The sequence below is a fragment of the Sorghum bicolor genome, chromosome 6 (assembly GCF_000003195.3).
Source record: "Sorghum bicolor cultivar BTx623 chromosome 6, Sorghum_bicolor_NCBIv3, whole genome shotgun sequence".
NCBI lineage: Eukaryota > Viridiplantae > Streptophyta > Magnoliopsida > Poales > Poaceae > Sorghum > Sorghum bicolor.
The window spans coordinates 52,131,715-52,152,159 of NC_012875.2; the positions used below are offsets into that span (position 1 = coordinate 52,131,715).

The 20,445-nt window shown below is 50.0% G+C and overlaps 1 protein-coding gene across 2 annotated transcripts; it reads right to left on the bottom strand.

The window, feature by feature from the left end:
• Nucleotides 609–5,496, bottom strand: LOC8055927 (trihelix transcription factor GT-2). 2 transcript variants are annotated; one of them, XM_021463461.1, is made up of 3 exons: nucleotides 4,460–5,496; nucleotides 1,672–3,298; nucleotides 609–1,565 (listed from the first exon to the last, which is right to left on the bottom strand). In XM_021463461.1, exons 1-3 carry the CDS (start codon nucleotides 4,876–4,878, stop codon nucleotides 1,545–1,547), a joined length of 2,067 nt encoding a protein of 688 aa, XP_021319136.1. In that variant the 5' UTR covers nucleotides 4,879–5,496; the 3' UTR covers nucleotides 609–1,544. The 2 variants fall into 2 exon arrangements, with proteins under 2 accessions (XP_021319136.1, XP_002448251.2); XM_002448206.2 differs by having other exon boundaries at nucleotides 609–1,569; nucleotides 4,460–5,477.

The window sequence follows — 20,445 nt, forward strand, 5'->3', positions numbered from 1 at the left end:
TATGTTTCTTCTTCCTCTTCTTACGGTCAATTCAAGTCCATCATCCGATCCATCACACAAATGTTAGGCCCTCCTTATTGCGGCTGCTGTATATATCCCACGACGGCACGATCTGTGTTTGTCCCCGCCGTACCCCCTTTGTTTCTTCTTCCTTTTCCTACACGGTAACAACGTGGACACCCGACAACTCTGCGTAGAGGGCCACCATGTCAAGCTTGAGAACCCTCCCCAAGTCGTCAACTGCCTATTATTTTACTCGACTCAAGCAACCACCTGCACGGTCTGTCCTCCTTGCTCGCAATTGATCTCCAATTCACTCTATTTTTACTTCTCATATATCACAGATACCTGATTTTATGTTCTTGATCAGGAAACATAAAGTTTACCAATGTTTGGCTATATGAAAAATTATAAATTACCTTTTGTTTTCAATTATACTAGTTAACTGTGCAAGATTACTGTTGTCTAAATTTATAAAATTCAGGCACATGAGAAATAGCAACTAAAACTATTATATATTTAGCCTTTCCCGTTTCATATACATGGCTAAAAAAATGTAAGAAACAATTTAATACATACTGGAATGATAAAATTCAAATGCAACGATATAAACTTACAGCGTTGGTTCACTTTTTTTTTAATATTCTGGTGGCAATGATAAATTTGCGCATATTTGCCACAAAAGGTAGAGTATACTGGAATAACAACACAATGTACATGTAACAAGTAACAAGATTTATATCCACTGTAAAAAAAAGGACAAAAAAAAATGTAAATCCCCAACGGCCAAAACACCTTCTCACCTCTGCAAACTCCAAGTTGCTTGAACTGTATGTAATTCTTGTATACCCTTATACAAACTTGTATACTGCCGTCGCCGGGTGGGGGGTAAAAAAAAGAGGAAAACATCAGGGACTGACTGTTACATCGATGTACAATTCTTGTTTAACGCGATCGACGATGACCTATAAATAAGTTACTGAGGGGACTGACTCATCTTCCTTTTTGCTCTACCACCGCAGCCCCACTCTGCATCCTCCGGTTAAGGGGCCGCCAGCAGGATGGGGCTCTTCTTATTATACACGAAACAAATCAATAAATAATGGAATGGCACGGGGGAATTACAGGATGAACAAGAACAGTGTGGTGTTGGTGATGGACTGTGATGGTGCTTGGTGGTGGACTGGTAAAGGAGGGAGGTGACGGTGACGGTACGGTGATGGTGATGCTCGCAGGTTTTTGGTTTGAACGCATATACATACGGTTTGAGAGGTGGTGCCGTGCCGCCGCCCGCGCGAGCGCCTATTGAACCATGGCGAGGAAGGTGCTGGTCGGAGCCGAGGTCGGCACCGCCGGCGCAGCCGTCGTCGCTGCAGCCGGTGCTGGTGCGGTGTTGGTGCCGCCCGGGTTCGGCCTCTGGAACTGTATCCTGTACTGCATTTTGCCGTCGTCCTCGCCTTCCTCGCCGTCGTCGGTGTACTCGTCGCCCATGTCGTCGCTGTCCGTCTCGTCCTCCGTCGTGAACTCCCGAGGTGGTTGCTCGTTCAACTCCCTGACGATGTCTTCTGGCTTCACAGCAAGCACATATCCTGTCAGCCTGCGTCTATCGATCGAGCACGAAACGACAGAGGGGACGAAGAAGAAAAAGGTTGGAGCAGACGGTGTCGTTACCTTTTTCATGCCGGTGTCGGCGTCGAACGCGGCGGGCGTCGTCGTCGGCGCTGTCGTCTCGCCATTGCTGCTCGGCACCTGCGTGCCTCCCCCTGATCCACCGTTGTTCCTCTTGTCGTCGTTTATGTTCTTCCCCTCTATCTCGTGCCGGCTCGGGTTCAGCTGATCTGGGTAGGCAGGAGGAGGAGCGACGGCGGCGGCGGCGGCGTTGGACGATGCGGCAGCGGCGCGGAGGTGCTTCCTGCTGTAGATGGCCTCGAGCTGGTGGAAGTATGGGCAGGTCTTGGAGTCCTCGGGCCGCTTCTTGTTGCTCTCCTTCACCTTCTTGTAGTACTTGTTGATGTTCTCCCACTTCTCCTTGCACCGCTTCGAGCTCCGGTTGTATCCCAGCCGCCGCATCCCGGACGAAATGTCCTCCCAGAGCGGGCCCTTGGGACCTGTCTCCTGGTAGCGCATGTCCAGGTCCATGCGCAGCTGGATGAGCGCGTGCACCTCCGTCTTGGGCCACCGCGATGACGACGCCGCCCCTCCATCCCCTCCTCCGAGCCCGGAATCGACGTGATGCTCCGCGACGGGCACCAGCTCGAGTGACGCGCCAGAGGTCGGGGGCGCGCTGCGCGGCGTGCCGGCGTCCTGCTGCGACGACGTATCCTTGGGCTGCTTCTGTGGCGGTTGCTGCTGGAGCGGCGCGGCTGAGATTGGCTTCGACTGCGGTGTCGCCTGTGGAGACGGAGGCGGCGGCGGTTGCTGCTGACGAGATTGTTGTTTCGGCGGCGGCGGGGTATGGACTGGCACCGGAGCTGGCATTGGGACGACAACGGCGGTAGCGGGCTGCACGGACTGCCCGCCGATGCGCTGGAGGAAGGCGATGATGGCGGCGTCCCTGGACGCCGCGGCGGCGCGCTCCTGCGCAAGCTGCTCCTGCTCGCGGTTGAGGCGAGCCACCTCCTGCCTGCGCCACGCCTCCTCTCGAGCCGTGCGCTCCGCCTCCCGCTTCTCCATGGTCTCCAGGAACCGCCGCTGCATTTCCTCCTGCCTGTCGACGACCTGCTGCATGAGCCCCTCGAAGAAAGTCATCATCTTCTTGCTGCTGCCGCTGGCGCCGCCGCCGTCGCCGCGCTTCCGCTTGCCGAGGCGGTCCTGGCTTCCGCCTGTCTCCGCCGTCATGTCGTCGTCCTCGGACTCGTCGTCGGACTCCGAGTCCGACATGGAAGAGAAGCTGAAGCCCTGCAGGTTGAGGGGCTGGTGGGCCGCGGGCGGCAGCTCCACCGGTGCCTGGTGGACCTGCACCACCGCCGGCGCCGCCGACGATATGGGCGCTGGCTGCATCGGCCCCGTCGGCGGCGGCATTGAACTCATCGGCGGCGGCGCGGCGAAGGCGTGCAACGGCGCCGGCGCGGTGGTTGCTGGCGGCAACTGCTGCTGCTGCATCTGCGGCGGCTGTGGCTGTGGCTGTGGCTGCGGCGCGGCCGCGTGCAGCGCCTCCAGCTCGTCGAAGAAGCGGTAGCTCTTGCCGTCCTGCCTGCCGGCGCGGCCTTCCTTGGTGCGCTTGTAGTACTTGTGCACGTTCTCAAACTTCTCCTTGCACTTCTTGGCGCTTCTCTTGTAGCCCAGGTCGGCAAGCTTCCTGAAAGCCACAGCAGTGACAAAGACACAAGGTTCCGGGTCAGCCATTACTTGCGTGCAACCAAAGACTCGAGCATCAATCTGCGAGGAGGAAGAATTAAATGATGGCAGCGTTTACAGGAGGAAGCATCTAACGCAGCGGCACTACACATTCAAGAAGGCCTCCGGAGGAAAGAGACAAGAGGATGGGAAGAATTGGAAATTTGGAAGGACTGGACAGGCAAGAGGAGTGGGATGGTATGCTGCAGAATGGAATTATAGTTAATCACAGGCCATCTCGTCTTTTTAGGGATCAGAAAGGATGCGAAGCTGATGATGCATCACTAGTGAATGAATGATGAATGAAATGGCCTTGTTTAGTTCTAAAAAATTTTACAAAACAGGCACTGTAGCACTTTCGTTTGTATTTGACAAATATTGTCCAATCATGGACTAACTAGGTTCAAAAGATTCGTCTCGTCAATTTCGAACAAACTATGCAATTAGTTTTTATTTTCCTCTATATTTAATACTCCATACATCCGTCTAAAGATTCAATGTGACGAAGAATCTAAAAAATTTTGTAAAAATTTTTGGAACTAAACAAGACCTGGAGCGGTGAAAGCAAGGAGCTAGGCCGCATTGGGATGGGAGAGGAAGGCTGCCTTCCTTCTTTTCCCAAAAACTGGAGGCCATGAAAGCAGAAAACAGTGGCAGACTGGCAGTCTGCAGCGGCGGCAGGCAGCTAAACAGTGGCAGACTGGCAGTCTGCAGCGGCGGCAGCAGCTGCCTGCCGCCTGCTGCCTGCACTCGGCACTCACCACCGTGGTACGATCCCCAGGCGCCCAGATTCTTCACCCTACTACTGCACCTACCACTACTCCAGCCTTCCACAATTCTCTCTCTCGGCCCTTCCCTCCAGTCTCGCTGAAATCGAGAAGCATTTGATTAGACCGGGATGGAAATGGCAAAAACAAGCAAAATTCGAGGGGGGGAATTGGGCGCAGCGACTGGATAATTCTCCATCATTTCATGTGGGGCGGCTGCTAAATTCCACGAAACCGTTAGCCGCTTTCCGCAGGGGAAAAAATCATGCCGGCGACAGAGAGCAGGCTTCTTGAACCGGACTGCAAAATGCGTTTGGAGTTTCTCTCTCTCACTCACTCCTTTTTTTTCTCTTTACCTGGAGACGTCCTCCCACAGGGGGCCTTTGAGCGTCGCGTCGCGGAACGTGGCGTCCATCTCCGACCGGATCCTGATGAGCGCCTGCGTCTCCTCCCGCGGCCACCGGTTGCTGGACGCGCCCGACGACCCGCCGCCACCGCCGCCGCCGCCGCCGCCGCTGCCCATCATCTCGTCGTCGAAGCCGCCGGCACCGGCGGTCCCGGACACCACGGCCAATTCGTCGTAGCTGGACCTCGGTTGCTGCGGCTGCGGCTGTGGCTGTGGCTGTGGCTGCGCCGACGACGGAGGCCTGCTGCTCAGCGGCATGGGGCCACCGGTGGCGCCCGCCGTCGGTGAGAAGGGGCCCATGTCCGGCGGCGGGCCCCCGAACTGTGAGCCGCCGCCGCCGCCGCCGCCACCCTGGTGCTGCTGCTGCATGGCGGGCGCACCCCCGCCGCGGCGGTCCTCGGGAGGAAGCTTGGCGCGGCCGAGATTAGTATGGCCGCCGCCCGCCCTGGGTAGCTGCGTAGTACTTGTACAAGTGCGCAGTAGTAGGGGATGGCAACTCAGTAGAAGTAGCAATTGGGGAGGGAGTACTCCTACTCCTACGCCTAGGAGTGCTTGCTACTAGTACTGAATTGTAGGCATGCCCGCAGCGCGCGCTCTAGCCCGCCATGCTAGCCTAGCTCCCTCGCTCTCCTCCTCCTCTCTCCCACACACCGAGCGAGAGTACTGGTGTGGGCGACGAGAGAGGGGTAGTGGAGTGGAATTGGAGGGAGAGGATGAAATTGGAAAAGAGGGGCTGGTACAAGTAGGGAAGGGCCGAGAGGCGGGGGCGGGGGGCGCCCGGCCGGAGGGCAGCAAGGAGGGGGTTGGGAGAGGAGAGAGAGAGAGAGAAGGATGGATGAGGCGGAGGGGTGGTGAAAAAGATGGGAGCGTGGACAACTGGAAAGGGTCCAAAGGGAGGAAGAGAAAGAAGCAAGCAAAGAGGCCAGGCCGGGCCGGCGGCCGAGTGTGTTGTGGGGAGGGAGGGAGGGAGGGAGGGAGACGGGAGAGGACGCCCGGGCTCACTGGCTGGCTGGCGGCCGATGGAGAAAGAGGAGAGAGAGAAAGCAAGGGAGGCGCCTACAAAACGAAGGGCTGGTGGCGCATGTACTGCCGTGTCGTACGCATGTGTATCTCCATCTACCCCCCCTGCCCCGATCTGCTGACACCCTTTGCCTTCTCCCAGCACGGAACGCAACGGCGCGCGCCGCGCCAGAGCTTGCAACGACCTCTGCACACACGCAGCCTAGCTCGATCGATCGATCGGATCGTCCGCCGGTTTTACAGATCGAATCTGGCCAGCCCCCTGCTGCACGAGTACGTGTACCGTATCGTATTCGTATGCAGGGCCCCCCCCCCCAGAACCGATCAGTAGTAGAGATCGAGCGATCGTCGTCAGGTACTCTACTCACAGCCTGGTAATGTTACGGCCGGGGCGGTGCCGTTTTATAGCCTGGGGCCCGGGCTCGGGACGACGCATACTGCTGCCATGGGCTGATGCATGGATAGATATGGCCGGGGAAATTGATGAACCGGGGCATGCGGACAAAACAGGGAGGGTGTGGGGCTGTGGGCTGCGCAGTAGTAGCTAGTAGAGGGAGTGATGAAACGGAACGGCGGCCTGCATGCGGGCGCCGAAGGGAACCCCGGCTGGGCGTCCGGACACGTACCCTGCCCCCGTGCCGTGGTGGGGAGGGCGCGCGCGCGGACAACTGCGCCGCGCTGACATCGCCCGCCTCTCGTCCCCCGTCCGTTGGAGCACAGCGCATGCACGCCCGACGCCCCGGCCACCTCACGCCGTCACGCGCTGCATGCATGCATGCATGCATGCACGGGGGCTGGGGCGCCGCCCCCGGCCCGCGCGCCCGCACGCCGTGACACACAATCACACATCCCACGTCCGCTCTGCATGCCCATGCCCATCTGTATCGCCTACTATGGCTCTATCTATCCGGTCCGCGCCGTCGTCACGCGCGCGGCGCAGCCCGTGGAGTACAACGTCCGTGGTGGAGAACTGGAGATCAGAGTAGTGACTGCGCGCTGCCCAGCAATTAAGATCCTTGCGTGATCTATAGAGACCCGGCCTGGAAATGATTTTTGCTAGCATGCCTTTATCTGACTTCATGCATGCAGGAACGCCGCGCGCGGCTGGCCGCTACGTGTATGTCCAGGCTGATACGCCTCCTGTATATTTACCGGCGGCACCCGCGCCGCTGATGTGGTTGGCGTGTGGATAGATATATAGATATCTGCATCTCCAGGCTAGCAACGATCGTCACCACATCTCATCGGCGGATGCCGTGCTCGCGCGCGCGCGCGTGGTCAATTATAATATCTATCCGCAAACATATGAATGCAACCATATACAGCATAGCTTTTTGCACGTCGTGTTCCGTTAACTCAACCTCCATTGCGTATTATTAATACGTGCCTCATCATTAATCTGGCAAAGATATATATATATATATATATATATATATATATAAAAGCCGTATCGATCTGCCGATATCTACAAGAGCTATTAATTACTACGTACACAGCCGCGTCGTCGTGATCACGGCGACGCACACCACCACACGGCATGCATGTATATATGCATGGCTGGCTAGGCACTAGGCAGTTGAACAGTCGCACGAACCTTACCAGACGACCGAGAGCTGTAAAAATCGGTGCCGGGATGGGGAGCGTCGTCTGCGGCTGCGTCGTCGTCTCCTGTTTCTAGAGCCGCCGGCGTCGCGAGGTTGGAGGTGGAGGGTAACGGCTTCAAACGGCAGAGGGAGACGGGGGCGCCCTAATGCCCACCATCGGGTCCCAGCTGAAGCGGACGGTTGCGATGAGGTGGACGCGGCAGTACAACGTGGTTGGTTGTGGGCCGGCCGGCCCGTACCTGTAGGCCCATGCAATGGTGCGTGGGGGTAAAGCGGTCATTTTCTCGTTTATTTGTGCGCGCGCACGTCGATCGTCTCTCTGAGTCTCTGTGCTGTGTATATGCATGTATGTATTCCTGTATCCGGACAAGCCAGCTCTACGAACTTATATTACCCAGAAAAATCTACCTTTTGTATATGTATATACACACGCACTTGATCTGTACGTATCTGCACTCAGGGGGCGTGTAGTGTACAGGCGTACAGCTACCGCACAAGGTGGTGGGGTTCCGGTAAAATACCCACTTGCGGCCCACAGCGAAGTCGCCTTCGGTTTTCCAGATATTATCGGTTAGAAACGTCTAAGTCGCAGGGTTCACATGTCACCAATTAATCATGTTTACAAAGCTGTCACGTACCAAGTTAGTTGTACTTTGATATCCATCTTTTTTAAATAGCTAAATAATGCCAGATGCCATCGATCATCCCAGGCTCTGGATAAACCGTGCACCCAACAGTACATTGGAGTGAAAGAACACCGAGCTAACACACCATCTTCTACCACTACTGGAACACATGAAATTCCCTAACGGATTTGAATTTTTTTTACGGTTATTATAAAAACTATCAGGGTAATTAATATTATCTTAACAGTTTCACGAAAGCACACGGAAAAAACACACGGCAAACTATAAATACTGGCAAAAAAAGCCTATAGTTAACCTGTGAGTGCACGTCACCAATAGAAAAACTCATAGTTCCTTGATGGTTTCAAAAAAAAATTGTCGATTATTGCATAAACCGTCAATATAATTAACATTATCTTAAAGTTTTTTTGAAAAATACACAAGGAAATTATAAGATGTTTTAGTAAAATCCATATCTTTTACTATGGATGTAGACATAACATATGTCTAGACATAGCAAAATTTATGAATCTAGAAAAAACAAAACGTTTTATAATTTAAAACGAATGGAGTACTAAAATAGTCTACATATCTACCCATCGTTGGTAATCCGGCCGACTAATGTGTGGTATCATAAAATATAATTTGATCTAACGAAAAGTGATATAATCACCTAGAAACGACATATTAGGTGTGTTGCTCATAGAAATTCTTGATACATGCTGCTGCATCCGTTCCAAATTATGAGTTTTTTAAACTTTTCTGCATCTGTTTTCTTATTTTTGATTAAAAAATATGATTTTTATTTTCTGATAAGTTAAACAATTTAAGTTTGATAAAATCTATATGAACAAACTATTAACTTATAGGTACCAAATAGTGTCTTTAATTAATTATTAAATATAATTTCTTAGTTAACTTATTTAGAAACATAAATGTTGATATTGTCAGGGGCGAATCTATGTGCATTTATTGGGGTCAGCTGACCCCGGTAACTTGCCAGAAATTCACTTAAAGCTTTTTTAACCACCTATAAATTATTCTTTCAAATAGAGAATCAGTATGTGTTTGACCCCGTTGTTTAGTCTTTGACCCCGGTGACATAATATCCTGGATTCGCCCCTGGATATTGTTTTCTACAATATTAGTCAAACTTAACGAAGTTTGTCTCGCTAAAAAACTAGAATTGCATTCTTTTTAGGATAATAAGTTTTAATGTGTATTGAGACATAATAGTGCATATCACTACCATAAAAAAAATGATCTTTAGAGGCATCACTTTTTCCGAGGCAGCTTCAACAAAATCTGTCTCTAAAGATTTTTTTTAAGAGCCACCGAAAAGAGGAAAAACCAACAACCTCACGAAGAATACAACAACAAAATTACTGCCTCAAAAAACACAATACCAACCATCCACGTATGTAGCAGTTGTCGAACGTCGCTATGCACGGCACATAATCTGTCTCTAAAGAGATGTCGCTGCGGGGCCCACCTACTAAAGATTGCTAAATGTTGAACCTGAAACCGTGTATATTTCATACACTTGAAGACCTATGTGTTACCTTTGTGTGACAGAGAGTATGTGTTACCTTTGTGTGATGGTGTGTGTTTTTACACCGCGTATGTTTTTTGAATCCATGATACACATTATAAAGGTCGAACTTAATGGGCATATATGCCAAAAGTAATTAAGTAAAAATTTCCTCAAAAAAGTAATTAAGTAAAAGTACATGAAAAATATCTGGATAGAGGAGCACAGCCCTTAGGCAGCCCACATGCAACTTGAAACATACGCATACTCGCTCAAATCAAATCACCGAGGGTACAACTCAAGAAACGGGTCTACACTAAAGCATCAACAAACACCGCGCTTCAAGGTTGGCGTGCGTGGCGCACGCAAGTACGCAACTGCAGCGCATTCTGGCTGCCAGCCAAGCCATGGCATCATTAATCCCTGATACCGCTACTGTTACTGCCAGTTCTCTAACTTAATCATAGGCTACTAGCTGTTGATCATTGCCCAAGCAAAGTTAGAATAAATGGGGCCGGGGCGCTGTTATTTGCGTGCGCTGGTGGGTGGAATCTAACACTCCTGGCGCACTCGGTGTTTCCGTGATTGCGCAGCGTGAATGCGTGATCAATCCATGTTACTAAGGCCTTGTTTAGATGCAAAAAAAAAAAAAAAATTAAGTCTTCAACCATGGGCTAACCAGGTTCAAAAGATTCATCTTATGATTTACAGAACTGTGTAATTAGTTATTTTTTATCTATATTTAATGTTCTATGTATGCATGTGTCAAAAATCGATGTAATGAAAAATCCGGTAAACTTTTAAAATTTTGAGTGCATCTAAACAAGACAACTCGACCAAGGTTTTCTCAAAGAAAAAAGAACTCGACCGAGGTAGTAGTAATGATGGGGTGGCCTAGCTTGTTGAGCGCGCGCGGCCATTGTATAAGCTGACCTCCGCCTTATGGATGGATAGTACTGAAAGCTTTAACTCTTAGAATTTATGTCTGTCATTTATTTTAACTTTGATTAACTTTATAGAAAAAAGCATCAATATCTATGACATAAAATGAATATTTTATAAAAAATATATTCTATAATAAATTTAATAGTATTTAATTTGGTACTATAACTCTTAGTTTTTTCTACAAATTTGATCAAAGTTTTAAAAGTTTAACTTAAGACAACTCTAGAAGCGGCAGCTCTAAGGGACCGAGGGAGTACTAATTAATGATGGGTGGGCACGGGTGGATAAATTAAGGGACAACACAATGGATTAAACAAAGCGCTTCTCTTTTTAACTACCAACTGATGAGCTTGATTTGACAGACTTTATAATACGTACTCCGTTGTATCGAACAGAAGTGGCTTGCTAGTTGCTATGTACTTCTATGCGGTTGTCTTCAATTCAGAAATTGTGCTCGCGGCTCGCGTGTGATCCAATTGAAGGTGTTTACATTTACACGCATGACGATATTCTGAACTCGATCGGTGTGTGCAGGAAGCATGCATGCATGCCATTCGCATGGTCGGTACGGTGCCGTATGCAAGTCGCGCAAGGCACATCCATATCTGTCGAAGCATGAAGAATGTGATGATCTCACATTCTCACCTGAATGCTTGGTGAAAACGAGCATTACAAAGTTACACACGGCGGATTTTGCAAAACCAGCAAAGTGACAACGCGATCGGGTTAAGTTTTGACATTTCAGTTTTTATATATATAGTACTCCGTGGTAGCTACGGCTAAATTATAGCATCTGAAGAAAAAAATAGTACTAACTCGCCAATGAATAATGCAATCAGTATTGTGGGAGCCACTATATTTGTTTCTCTGAGGAACGATGCAGATGAGCAGATCATCTAGCCATCAGAGCTGCCCTGGCCCATCCCCGTTCCCATCTACTTGACTCTGCAAAATCCATCCCCATTTTGTACCGGCAAATCAGAAGTCAGAACAAAATTACTCTAATGCTGTCTGCTATTAAATTTAGCATATCCTTTTACAAGAGGCAACGGGCCGATCTCCTCTTTTTATATTCCATTGTTTCTGAAAGCGGCCGACTTATGCAATCGTGTTGTGCTCTTTCAGTAATCAAATCAGCGAGCGGTAATTGTATAGAACTTCTTGCCGACTAATCTGAAATACTCGATTAGTTTCAATAGTATATACCCATGAGTAAACGGTTAGAACCTAGCTGTCTTGCTTTAGCCACGAATGAAATGGTGCCGAAGTAGTACAGTTCATGAAGCTCAACTTACCACCAGCTGTAATCCTGTAACAACGATGCAGCTGACAATCATGGATGATATGATTGACAGTTGCATATATACTACTACTAGAATCCAAACCAGGCAGACTAGTTTAATTTGTCTGAAACCCATAAAAAAACAACTGATTCGGTTCAGCTGTTAGCGATCAGGTTAATCATTTACAGGACGATGCCCTGCAGGATAAAATAAACTAGCCAGGGAGCCCATCCATGCCTCGCATGACGCAGATTATTCTCCAAACAATTAATATGATCCGATGATACGTACGTGAATATACAAAGTCGCCTGTCTTGGCACAGCAAAAGTCAAGCGTCTCCTTCATGCGTTGTTGGCGTGGTCCACATTCGGTTTAAGTCATAGAAATATGATGACGGCACTTCCTTTTCCCGTTATCGCACGGCTCTTTTTTCAACCGGCTCCAGTACTTTCGGGATCAGTTTATTGCATTCTGTGCTCTCGCGTGGTCATCTTGCAATTCATGGATGGATAAAAGGAAGTCAGCGATCGAGGCTAGAGTCAAAATCGTTAGCAGACATTTTCTTTCAGCAGTTATGAACTGAGAAATAACGCCGTTTCTTTGTGCTTATTTTTCAACCCAAATTCAGTGAATTTAAATCTGAAGGGTGCTGTGTCTCAGTGCACCAGTATAAATATCGTCTGCTCTTTTATGGGCTTGAATAAAACAACTAGTAGGTACGAGTACGGCGTCTCTTACTCTCTTCTAGAGCAGTTGGCCGGGCATGCCAAACTGTGGAGTTACAGGAGGTTGCTGGGCTTCATTTTCCGGGTTACCTGCCCTTGGCCATTGCGCAGCATCATTCATATTCGGCTTTGTCCGGGGACCATGGACGGGACGACGCAAAGTTTGCCGTGGAAGTTACGGGCTCCATTCCGTGCCTGCCAACAAGATCGGGCCACCCCAACGCACTGGCACCCCCGTTCTTCTGTTTCTGTAGCGTCGCGACTTCGCTCACTCGCGCGCGCTCCTTGGATGCGTCGCGCCATCTCCGATCGATCATCGGTCTCGGGGACCACGGCTGCTGCCCCTGCTGGTCTTTTTCTTCTCTCCCTTGGCTCTCCCTCCCCGCCCCGCCCGTTTCGGCTTCCTCGACCCATCATCTCTTGTTTCTTTATGCGCAGAAGTAAGACAGATCGCATCTGGGCGTCCATCCAGAAGCGAAAAACTGTAGTATTGTATTCAGATTCAGAATCAGATTGGTTAATTATCTATCCCTCACTTGGGTTCACTACTAATCCCTGTTGCTCCAGCTAACCGCTGACGAAAATTCAGACAGGCCAGCCGGTGCAGTTGAGTTCCCAGGAGAGGACACACAAACACAGAGAGAGAGACACACAGTAGCGTAGCGTCTGCTAGCTGCTGGCCCAGGCAATTACAAACAAAACGCAACTTGCGCGCCCAGCCACAGCCAGCTCTCGCTGTCTATCTACAAATGCTGGCTTTTACTCGTCGGCTCCTCCGCGCTCGCTCATGCGGGCACATGACCCTGTTTGTTTCTCACAATCACAAGCTAGCTTCTCCATCAATTTCACTCACCAGCCCGCGCGCCGGGCGATCGCGCTTTGCCGTGGCTGTGGTTGTGCGATGCGTCGCAAAAGCTAAGCTAGCGCTTTATCCCCCAGCAGAAAGGACGGCGTCCGATCCGTCTTGCATTGGGTGCTGGAAATGCTGGATGGATCGATGGACGGGTCGGCGATCGAACGCCCACACAGCGCACCGGCACCGCCGCGCATGTTACCCTGTTCCCCCCCTGCTGTCTCGCTAGGACGCTAGCTAGCTATACGTATAGAGCGCCGACCCCCTTTTCTAGCGCGTGCAGCAGCATTTGCCAGTAGAACCGGCCCCGGGACAGACAGTGCGGTTACGTTCAGCTGTGATCTGACCGGAGCTACTAGCATCTCCAGCCAGCCCAGCCACCACCCGGCCGGCCGCGCGCCGCGCGGCGCGGGCCGTGGAAACGAAAGGAGCAAATCGCCAGCGGACAGCAGCGCGCGGTGCCCGGTGGCGTATTAGGGGCGTCCGTCCGTCCGTCGGTCGTCGTGTGTGCCATCGCGTCGCGTCGTCTGGTGGCAGTGGCACACACACACACACACACACACACACACACGGCGCGGGTGGCCAGACAGCGGTACCGCGGAATAAAGCCGCCGGGGACCTCCCCTCGTGCGGCTCCGCCCTAGCAGCCCTAGCCATAGCTAGCACCTGCCTCCCCCCCCCCCCCCCCCGGGCCGCGAGATCGACGTGCCAAAACCTCCCGCGCGCGCGGGGCACGTACTACGCCGGCCCAATTCGACCGTTGGCAAGCACGCAACATTCTTGGGGGACTGGCCGACTGGGGATCCAGTTCCAAGTGCGCCGGTGGCCGGTGCCAGCGCTCTGCCAGCCCTGACACATTCGGGTCTGGTCGGGGGCAGTACCAACCGGTGTGAATGTGAAATGGACGCGCGCAAATGCGCAAGTTGCTGGATTAGTCCATGGTGACTGGGTGCCTGATAACATGCCAAGTGGGCGGCTGACTGCCAAGCGCCGGGCACACTCTGGTCCGGTCAGATGAGTTTACTGCAATAGGAGAAAACAAACGAGCGTACTGATGTTAGAGTGACGAAGTGAACTCGTCGAAGAACACCCAGCGCCCATGACTCCGGAGTCCGGACGGACGCGCTCCGGCTCACGGGGCGTGGCACGACGACGACGTACGACAGCCCGGGACACCGTCCCCATCGGCGTTAGATGCGCTGCTCACTGGCAAATCAAAGATGACAGAGCACAGGCACTGATCGATCGGATCGTGCGCACCCCCACCGCTCCACGCCAAGGTATCAGTATCCACTGACACATACAGTCACTCGTCCGTCCGTTCGTTCGTTCGCTCCCTCATCATTGTTCATCCCATCCATCGGGCACTCTCGGGCCGACGGCAGCAGCCAGCTACCGCTACTAGCGCCACACGTTCGGCGTGTGTGTGTGCGCGCGCGCGCGCCCACGAAGCTCGAAGCGGCGATGGTGGCCGGCGTCGGCAAGGCAGAGAGTTACCGACAAGAGCACGGTTTACAGGAACAGTGACCCATCCGTGCGCCCATGCGATGCGATGCGATGCGATACAACCCCACACGGGTCCAGGGCAGATGAGCTGGGGGTCACTGTTCATCACGCGAGTAGCGCCGGCCACATGCCAGCGTGCCCCCGCGGTCCCTCGCTGGCTCGCCTCGGCGCGCGCGCGCAAGCCAGGCAAGGGCGGACCAGACGAACAGGAGCTAGCGCTAGCTGTGGGCATAGGGGAATTAGCACCTTGTAATCCAACAAACAAAGCCACGTCCATCATCACAAGCGAATCTAACAACAATCGCAGGGTACGGCCGCCGCGCCGCGCATAAAAAGAGAGAGAGGGATCCCCAATCCATCGATCCGTCCAGGAATATAACCACGTGCCCGTCCAGCCCCGTTTCAACAAGAGAGCTGTAGTAGTATATGATTCCTCCTGTACGTACGCATACTCCGTCAACTCATTCTGTGAATTTGGTTCCGCAATCTGCCCGCATCATGTAGCTAGCTAGCTAGCTAGCTATAGGATATAGCTAGCAATGCCGATCGCGGCATCCATGAGACGTCGCGTCGATTGGTCGTCGTCCATCCGTCGATCCCAGACCGATCACCGGTGCGTTATACGGCACCACGTCGCACCCATCCCTCGCCCACGGGTATACAGCCTACAGCCCGGCACGGTTGGCTGGCCTCGCCGCACCGCAACAGTCAACCTCCGCATAAAAAAGCCGGCGTGGCGCGGCCATCACTCGCCGCCGTCCGCGCGCCGCCGTAATCAAGCCCCGGGCGCGCGCAACCGTGACCCGTCGCGGCCGGCGGGGCAGTGATCCGTAGTAAACCGCCGTGCGCTTTATGGCCCGTTGCGGGCGCGCCGACAAGTTAGAATTTTCGCCCGGGCAGGCACGCGTCGCGTGGTCGTGGATGGCAAGTGCGCGCGCGGACCGGACGCCCGTCCGGCCGTTCCGTATCGTACCAAGCCTACCAGCCGAGAGAGCCGCCCGGGCCCGGGCCCGACGGGACGCCGCCGGAAGGAGCCGGAGGGCGGCACGCCTGTCCTCCGGGTCCGCATGCGTGCCGCGCGCCGTGCCGTCCCGCGCCCTGATGCCGCCGTGTTTTTTTCCCCCCCCGTGCGGCACGTGAAAACCGATCGGGATCGATCGGCAGAAGCAGCATCCGGCAGGCGCACGCAGCGCCCAGCTCGTTTTCATCGCGGTTCCGGCTATATTTACATGTGCCAGCGCGCGGCTGCAGCTGGCAGCCGTCGCGCCCGTCTGGCCGTCTTTCGTCAGGCAGTCTCGGAGGCAAATGCAACTGGACACGGGCGATCAACTGGGCGGGCGGGCGGGCGCGTGCATGAAAGCGATCGAGAGGCACCAGTACCGGCGGTGGTGTACAGCGAGCGCGACATGATTAGATCCGATCACGGGCGTGCCCTCCAGATCTTGACAGCATGGATTTGCAAGTGAGGTAATCGAGCTCGATCGCAACTGGCCGTGCCGCCGTGCCTGTGCAGCTGTGCTTCCGATCCCGCGGATTTGACACCTCGTCCACGTTCGCATCGATCGGTGGACGTTTTTCTGCCGGCTAGCGCCTGTGATCTCAACGTGACACCCCGTCGTCCGGTCCGTCGCTCCCCGATCGACGATCCCACGGCGTGCACGGCGGCAGGCGGCAGCTTGGAGGGCGTCTGATCAAGCGACGTGTGGTGATAAATAAATATATAAAAAGCACGGCATGGCGCATGCAGGCAGCTGCTGGCGTTGCGTCGGCAGCTAATGCTGCAGCTGCAGATCTATGGATCATCAGAGATACTAGTATATATATAAAAACGGGTCCATGAGGCCATGACTCGGCCATGATTCCGAGAGTGGCAGTTGCAGCAGGCCTGCCTGAAAAATCCCTGGAACTGATGTGTGAGTACTTTGCTGCCTCTTGTATATTGCAGTTCCAGTACCATGATTGATTCTCCTAATCTAATCTCTCTCTGCTATCTGAAGCACTGCTCCGCGTGCTTTATGGCCGGCCGGCCAGCAGGCCCGCCGCCCGGCTGCCGCTAGCTGCTGCGTGCGCCTGGGCAGGCACGGCGCCGGCCGATCGGTGGATGGCATGTTCATCGTCGTGCACCCGCGTCACTTCGAGAATGTTTGCGCCGGAAAGGAGGACCCTCGTGCCGTTTTTTCTTTTGTGGTTACTGTTTGCACGAGAACCGCGTAGCACTGGGGGAAGGGAAGGGAGCCGGCTTTCTCTTGCTTGCTGATCCAACTCAAAGGATGCCTGCCCATCAAAGCGGCGTGTGCCTGCTGTCTGCTGATATCTCCAGGAATCTTTGCTTTCCCGGCCGGCTTCATTTCGATAGGTCTGATCAAAGTGCCATTTGCGTTTGGGACTCGTACTGACAAAATGCTTTAGCACAACGAAAACGACTCGTCGTGGTAGCTGATACATACACAGCACCTACTTGGTAATGGTTAGCTGATACAAAGGAGCTCAGCACTGGCGCTGCTACACAGGGCTAATGAGACTGAGCGTTTAGTGTACAGGATGCCTCTGACATCGAAATGAAAATGTGCCAAGAAGCAATCAGTGGCGTACTGGCGTGCAGTGCCTTGATGGAGGTGTTCTGCTCTTTCTGTGGTGTAAAAGAAGCAGAGTTTATGCCGTTGTAGACGGTTATACTACCAACAGCTCGGAAAAGAAGATGCACTGCTGCTACTTTTTTTTTCTGCAATGCGAAAGAAAAAAAGCTGACGAGCTTTGTACTGTAAAGTTACCGGAGCTGGAGAAAAAGAAGGGGGACAGCAAGGTTAGATGCTTGAAGCCTTTATAATCAGGCTGGCTTCTGACACAAGAAGAATCGGTTTTGGAGCGTCGTGACTCCACGGCTCATGGGCCATGCACGACCAGGGCCGAAAAAGAATTTCGTGAAGATAGACGTGCTTTTTGAGGAGGATTCGTAGCATTACGGCCCAAATAGAGTGGCCCGTGCGAAGGCCCGGCTGTGCCTTCAAAAGGCCGGTCTTTGTAAAGCGAAGCAGCGTTGCTAAATAAAAGGACACCGTGCAACATGGTCTTTATTCCCGTATTGTAACGAAAAGGAAGCCTATATTATTGGGCCTACTCTTTTTTAATTGTCCCCTTTTATGGAATTCATAGATATATCACTAATCAAGAGTTATGCTACGACCCTATTTGTTTCCACTTATAATCGGGGATTTTTTTATTCTGATTGTGCTAGCTCAAAGTTCTAAAGTGGTGGCTAGAAGAATTGGAAATAACCAAAGCGTTTGGTGGGGTTCTTGACTTTTTACCAATAATCCGATTATTTCTTTCCACCATGGGAAAACTTGAATTTCATTACCCAAAAGCAAAAAAAGTAAAACCTGAATTTCATTATCCAAAAGCAACAAAGTTACATGTAGTCTAAGCTTTGTTCAGAAACTAACCAACCATACGGCGTTGCTCAAATTACCAACCACTACTCTGACCACCCAGGGATCTAAAGTGGGATGGACAAGAGAGGCCAATGCTTCACATCCATGCTCAAGATCGCTCCTGGTGGTGGTAGAGGGCAAACAAAGTCTCCAGAGCATACAAGGAAGTGGTACGTGGTCTCAAATTCTTGTTTGGGGTCTCTAACATAGGTATCAGACCTGAAGAACTTAGGAAGATGGGAACTATAGTCACTCTTTTGATTTACTTTTCCCAAAATCAAAATAAATACTTTGAATTTTTCAAGAATATTGTAACTCTTTAAAGTAGAAGATACAGATTATAAAATGGCCCATTTTGCTTGGATTTGCAATCATGAGTTTTACGAATTTGAAACCAAATTTCGTCCCAAAATGTTATTTTTGAGTTTGTGTTTAAGTAGTTTGGCCTAAACTGGTTTAAAATTTTCAGAAAAAAATAATGTACTCTAAACATGGCTACAGACTGGTGAAATCCAAAGTTCTGCCTAAAAATTGAATTCAAAAGCATACAAACCATACTAAAAATTTATGTGGATGTTAAAGACATACACATGTATGTTTGGTGTCATGTTTGAAAATTTTATGCCTTGTTTAGTTCCAAAAATTTTTAGGCAAAAAAAGTAGAATATTTTGCGTTTTTGTGTTTTGGAAGTAAACGGGGTCGAAATTTTTTGCCCTCAAACTGTGCAGTCCTAAATTAAGGCATTAAATAGTTTGTGGACAGCCTCGCAGAAGTCAAACATAGTTTGTTAAGACATACACATGTTACATGTATGTTGATGTTTTTATTCTAACCGCATAAGGGTCTTGCTCGAGCAGTTGGAGTGGCTTGCATGGATGACCGATGGACAGTCGATTCATGTGCAGTGTTGGCTGGGGACAACAGCCTCGCGGATGAAGCTCATCAGCAATTCCTTCGATATAATAATCAAGCAATCAGGCTACTACAGTAGCAAATGTGAGAAATAGGTGGGCACGTAGATGATCCTTGTCATTTTACTGTTCCTTTTTTTTATTGATTTCATTGCTCGTTTTAATCAGGTTTTAATTGTTTCTTTGTCCATGGTTTGCTGATGATTCTTTATTTTGCTCATTTTTCACATTTGTTTTAACAAATGTTTTTAATTTGTCTAGTTACAAATTCAGTTGAAATATTCTATTTTATTAAAAGAAAATATGGCATGCCAATACTTCACTGGTCTAAGAAGTTAATGAAATCTTGAAATAAAAATATCCATATGACAGTTATATATTCTTGCGAAGTATGCAGCGCATCTAGATAGTTAAATGCCTAAGAAAAAAAAATAACTTGAGCGATTTTTCAAACAAAAATTACTTGAGTAAAATGAATCGAAGATCATTAAATCTGTTTTATTATGTTCAAATAGGCAGTGCCAGAGATCTGGAATTTTTTTAAGCTGAAAAAAAAAGAATTAGCTGTTTCTGACAGTTTTGTTCAAATCGTTATGTAAAAAGAATTAGCTGAAAAAATACTATATTCGTCATCATTAAATTTCCTAAGTATATCGTCCAAGGTCACTGTTGCGTGCAGCTCACAGCCATGTACACACTTTGCTAATCGTATCAGCTTGTTTAGCGCAGCAAGTTAGCTGTCCGGTTTACATAAGAAAAATCAATCACATATTCCTGCTAAGCTCAGTTGCAGAACGAGCACCCTCCTGCGTCTTGAGTAGATAATTCATTTGTTTTTTCTCAATGGATGTTTTATATGACATTTGCACATGAATACGAAGTTCAGTGACCTCCGATATAATATATTTCCTTTTGTAAATTCTAAGACATTTAACTTTTTTACCTCAAATTTAATCGCTCGTTTTATTCAAAAAATTTATACAAACAATTAAATTTAAGTTTTTTAAGAACTTTTATTAATAAATCAATCCACAATAAAATAAATGATATTTTGCACAAAATTTTGAATAAGATGAGTGGTAAAACTTGGTGTTAAAAAAGTCAAACATCTTATAATTTAGAATGGATTGAGTATATAGTTGTAGGACACTCCCTCTATACCTATAAAAAAAGTCATTTAGGACAACCACACGGTCTTAAAGTTTAATTTTGACTCCGTGTTTTTATAAAAATATTTATAAAAAACTGGTGTGTGTGTGTATATATATATATATATATATATATATATATATATACGGAAGCGCTATTCTATACTCTAGGTGTAGAATATTATTCTACACCGCAAGTCAAAACTGAGTAGAAAAAATACTGAGCAATACTGGAGAACTTTAAGTATCATCCCGTCCAACACCCAGGACCATGAAATACTGAACAATACTTGTATATATATATATATATATATATAAATACTTGTATATATATATATATATATATATATA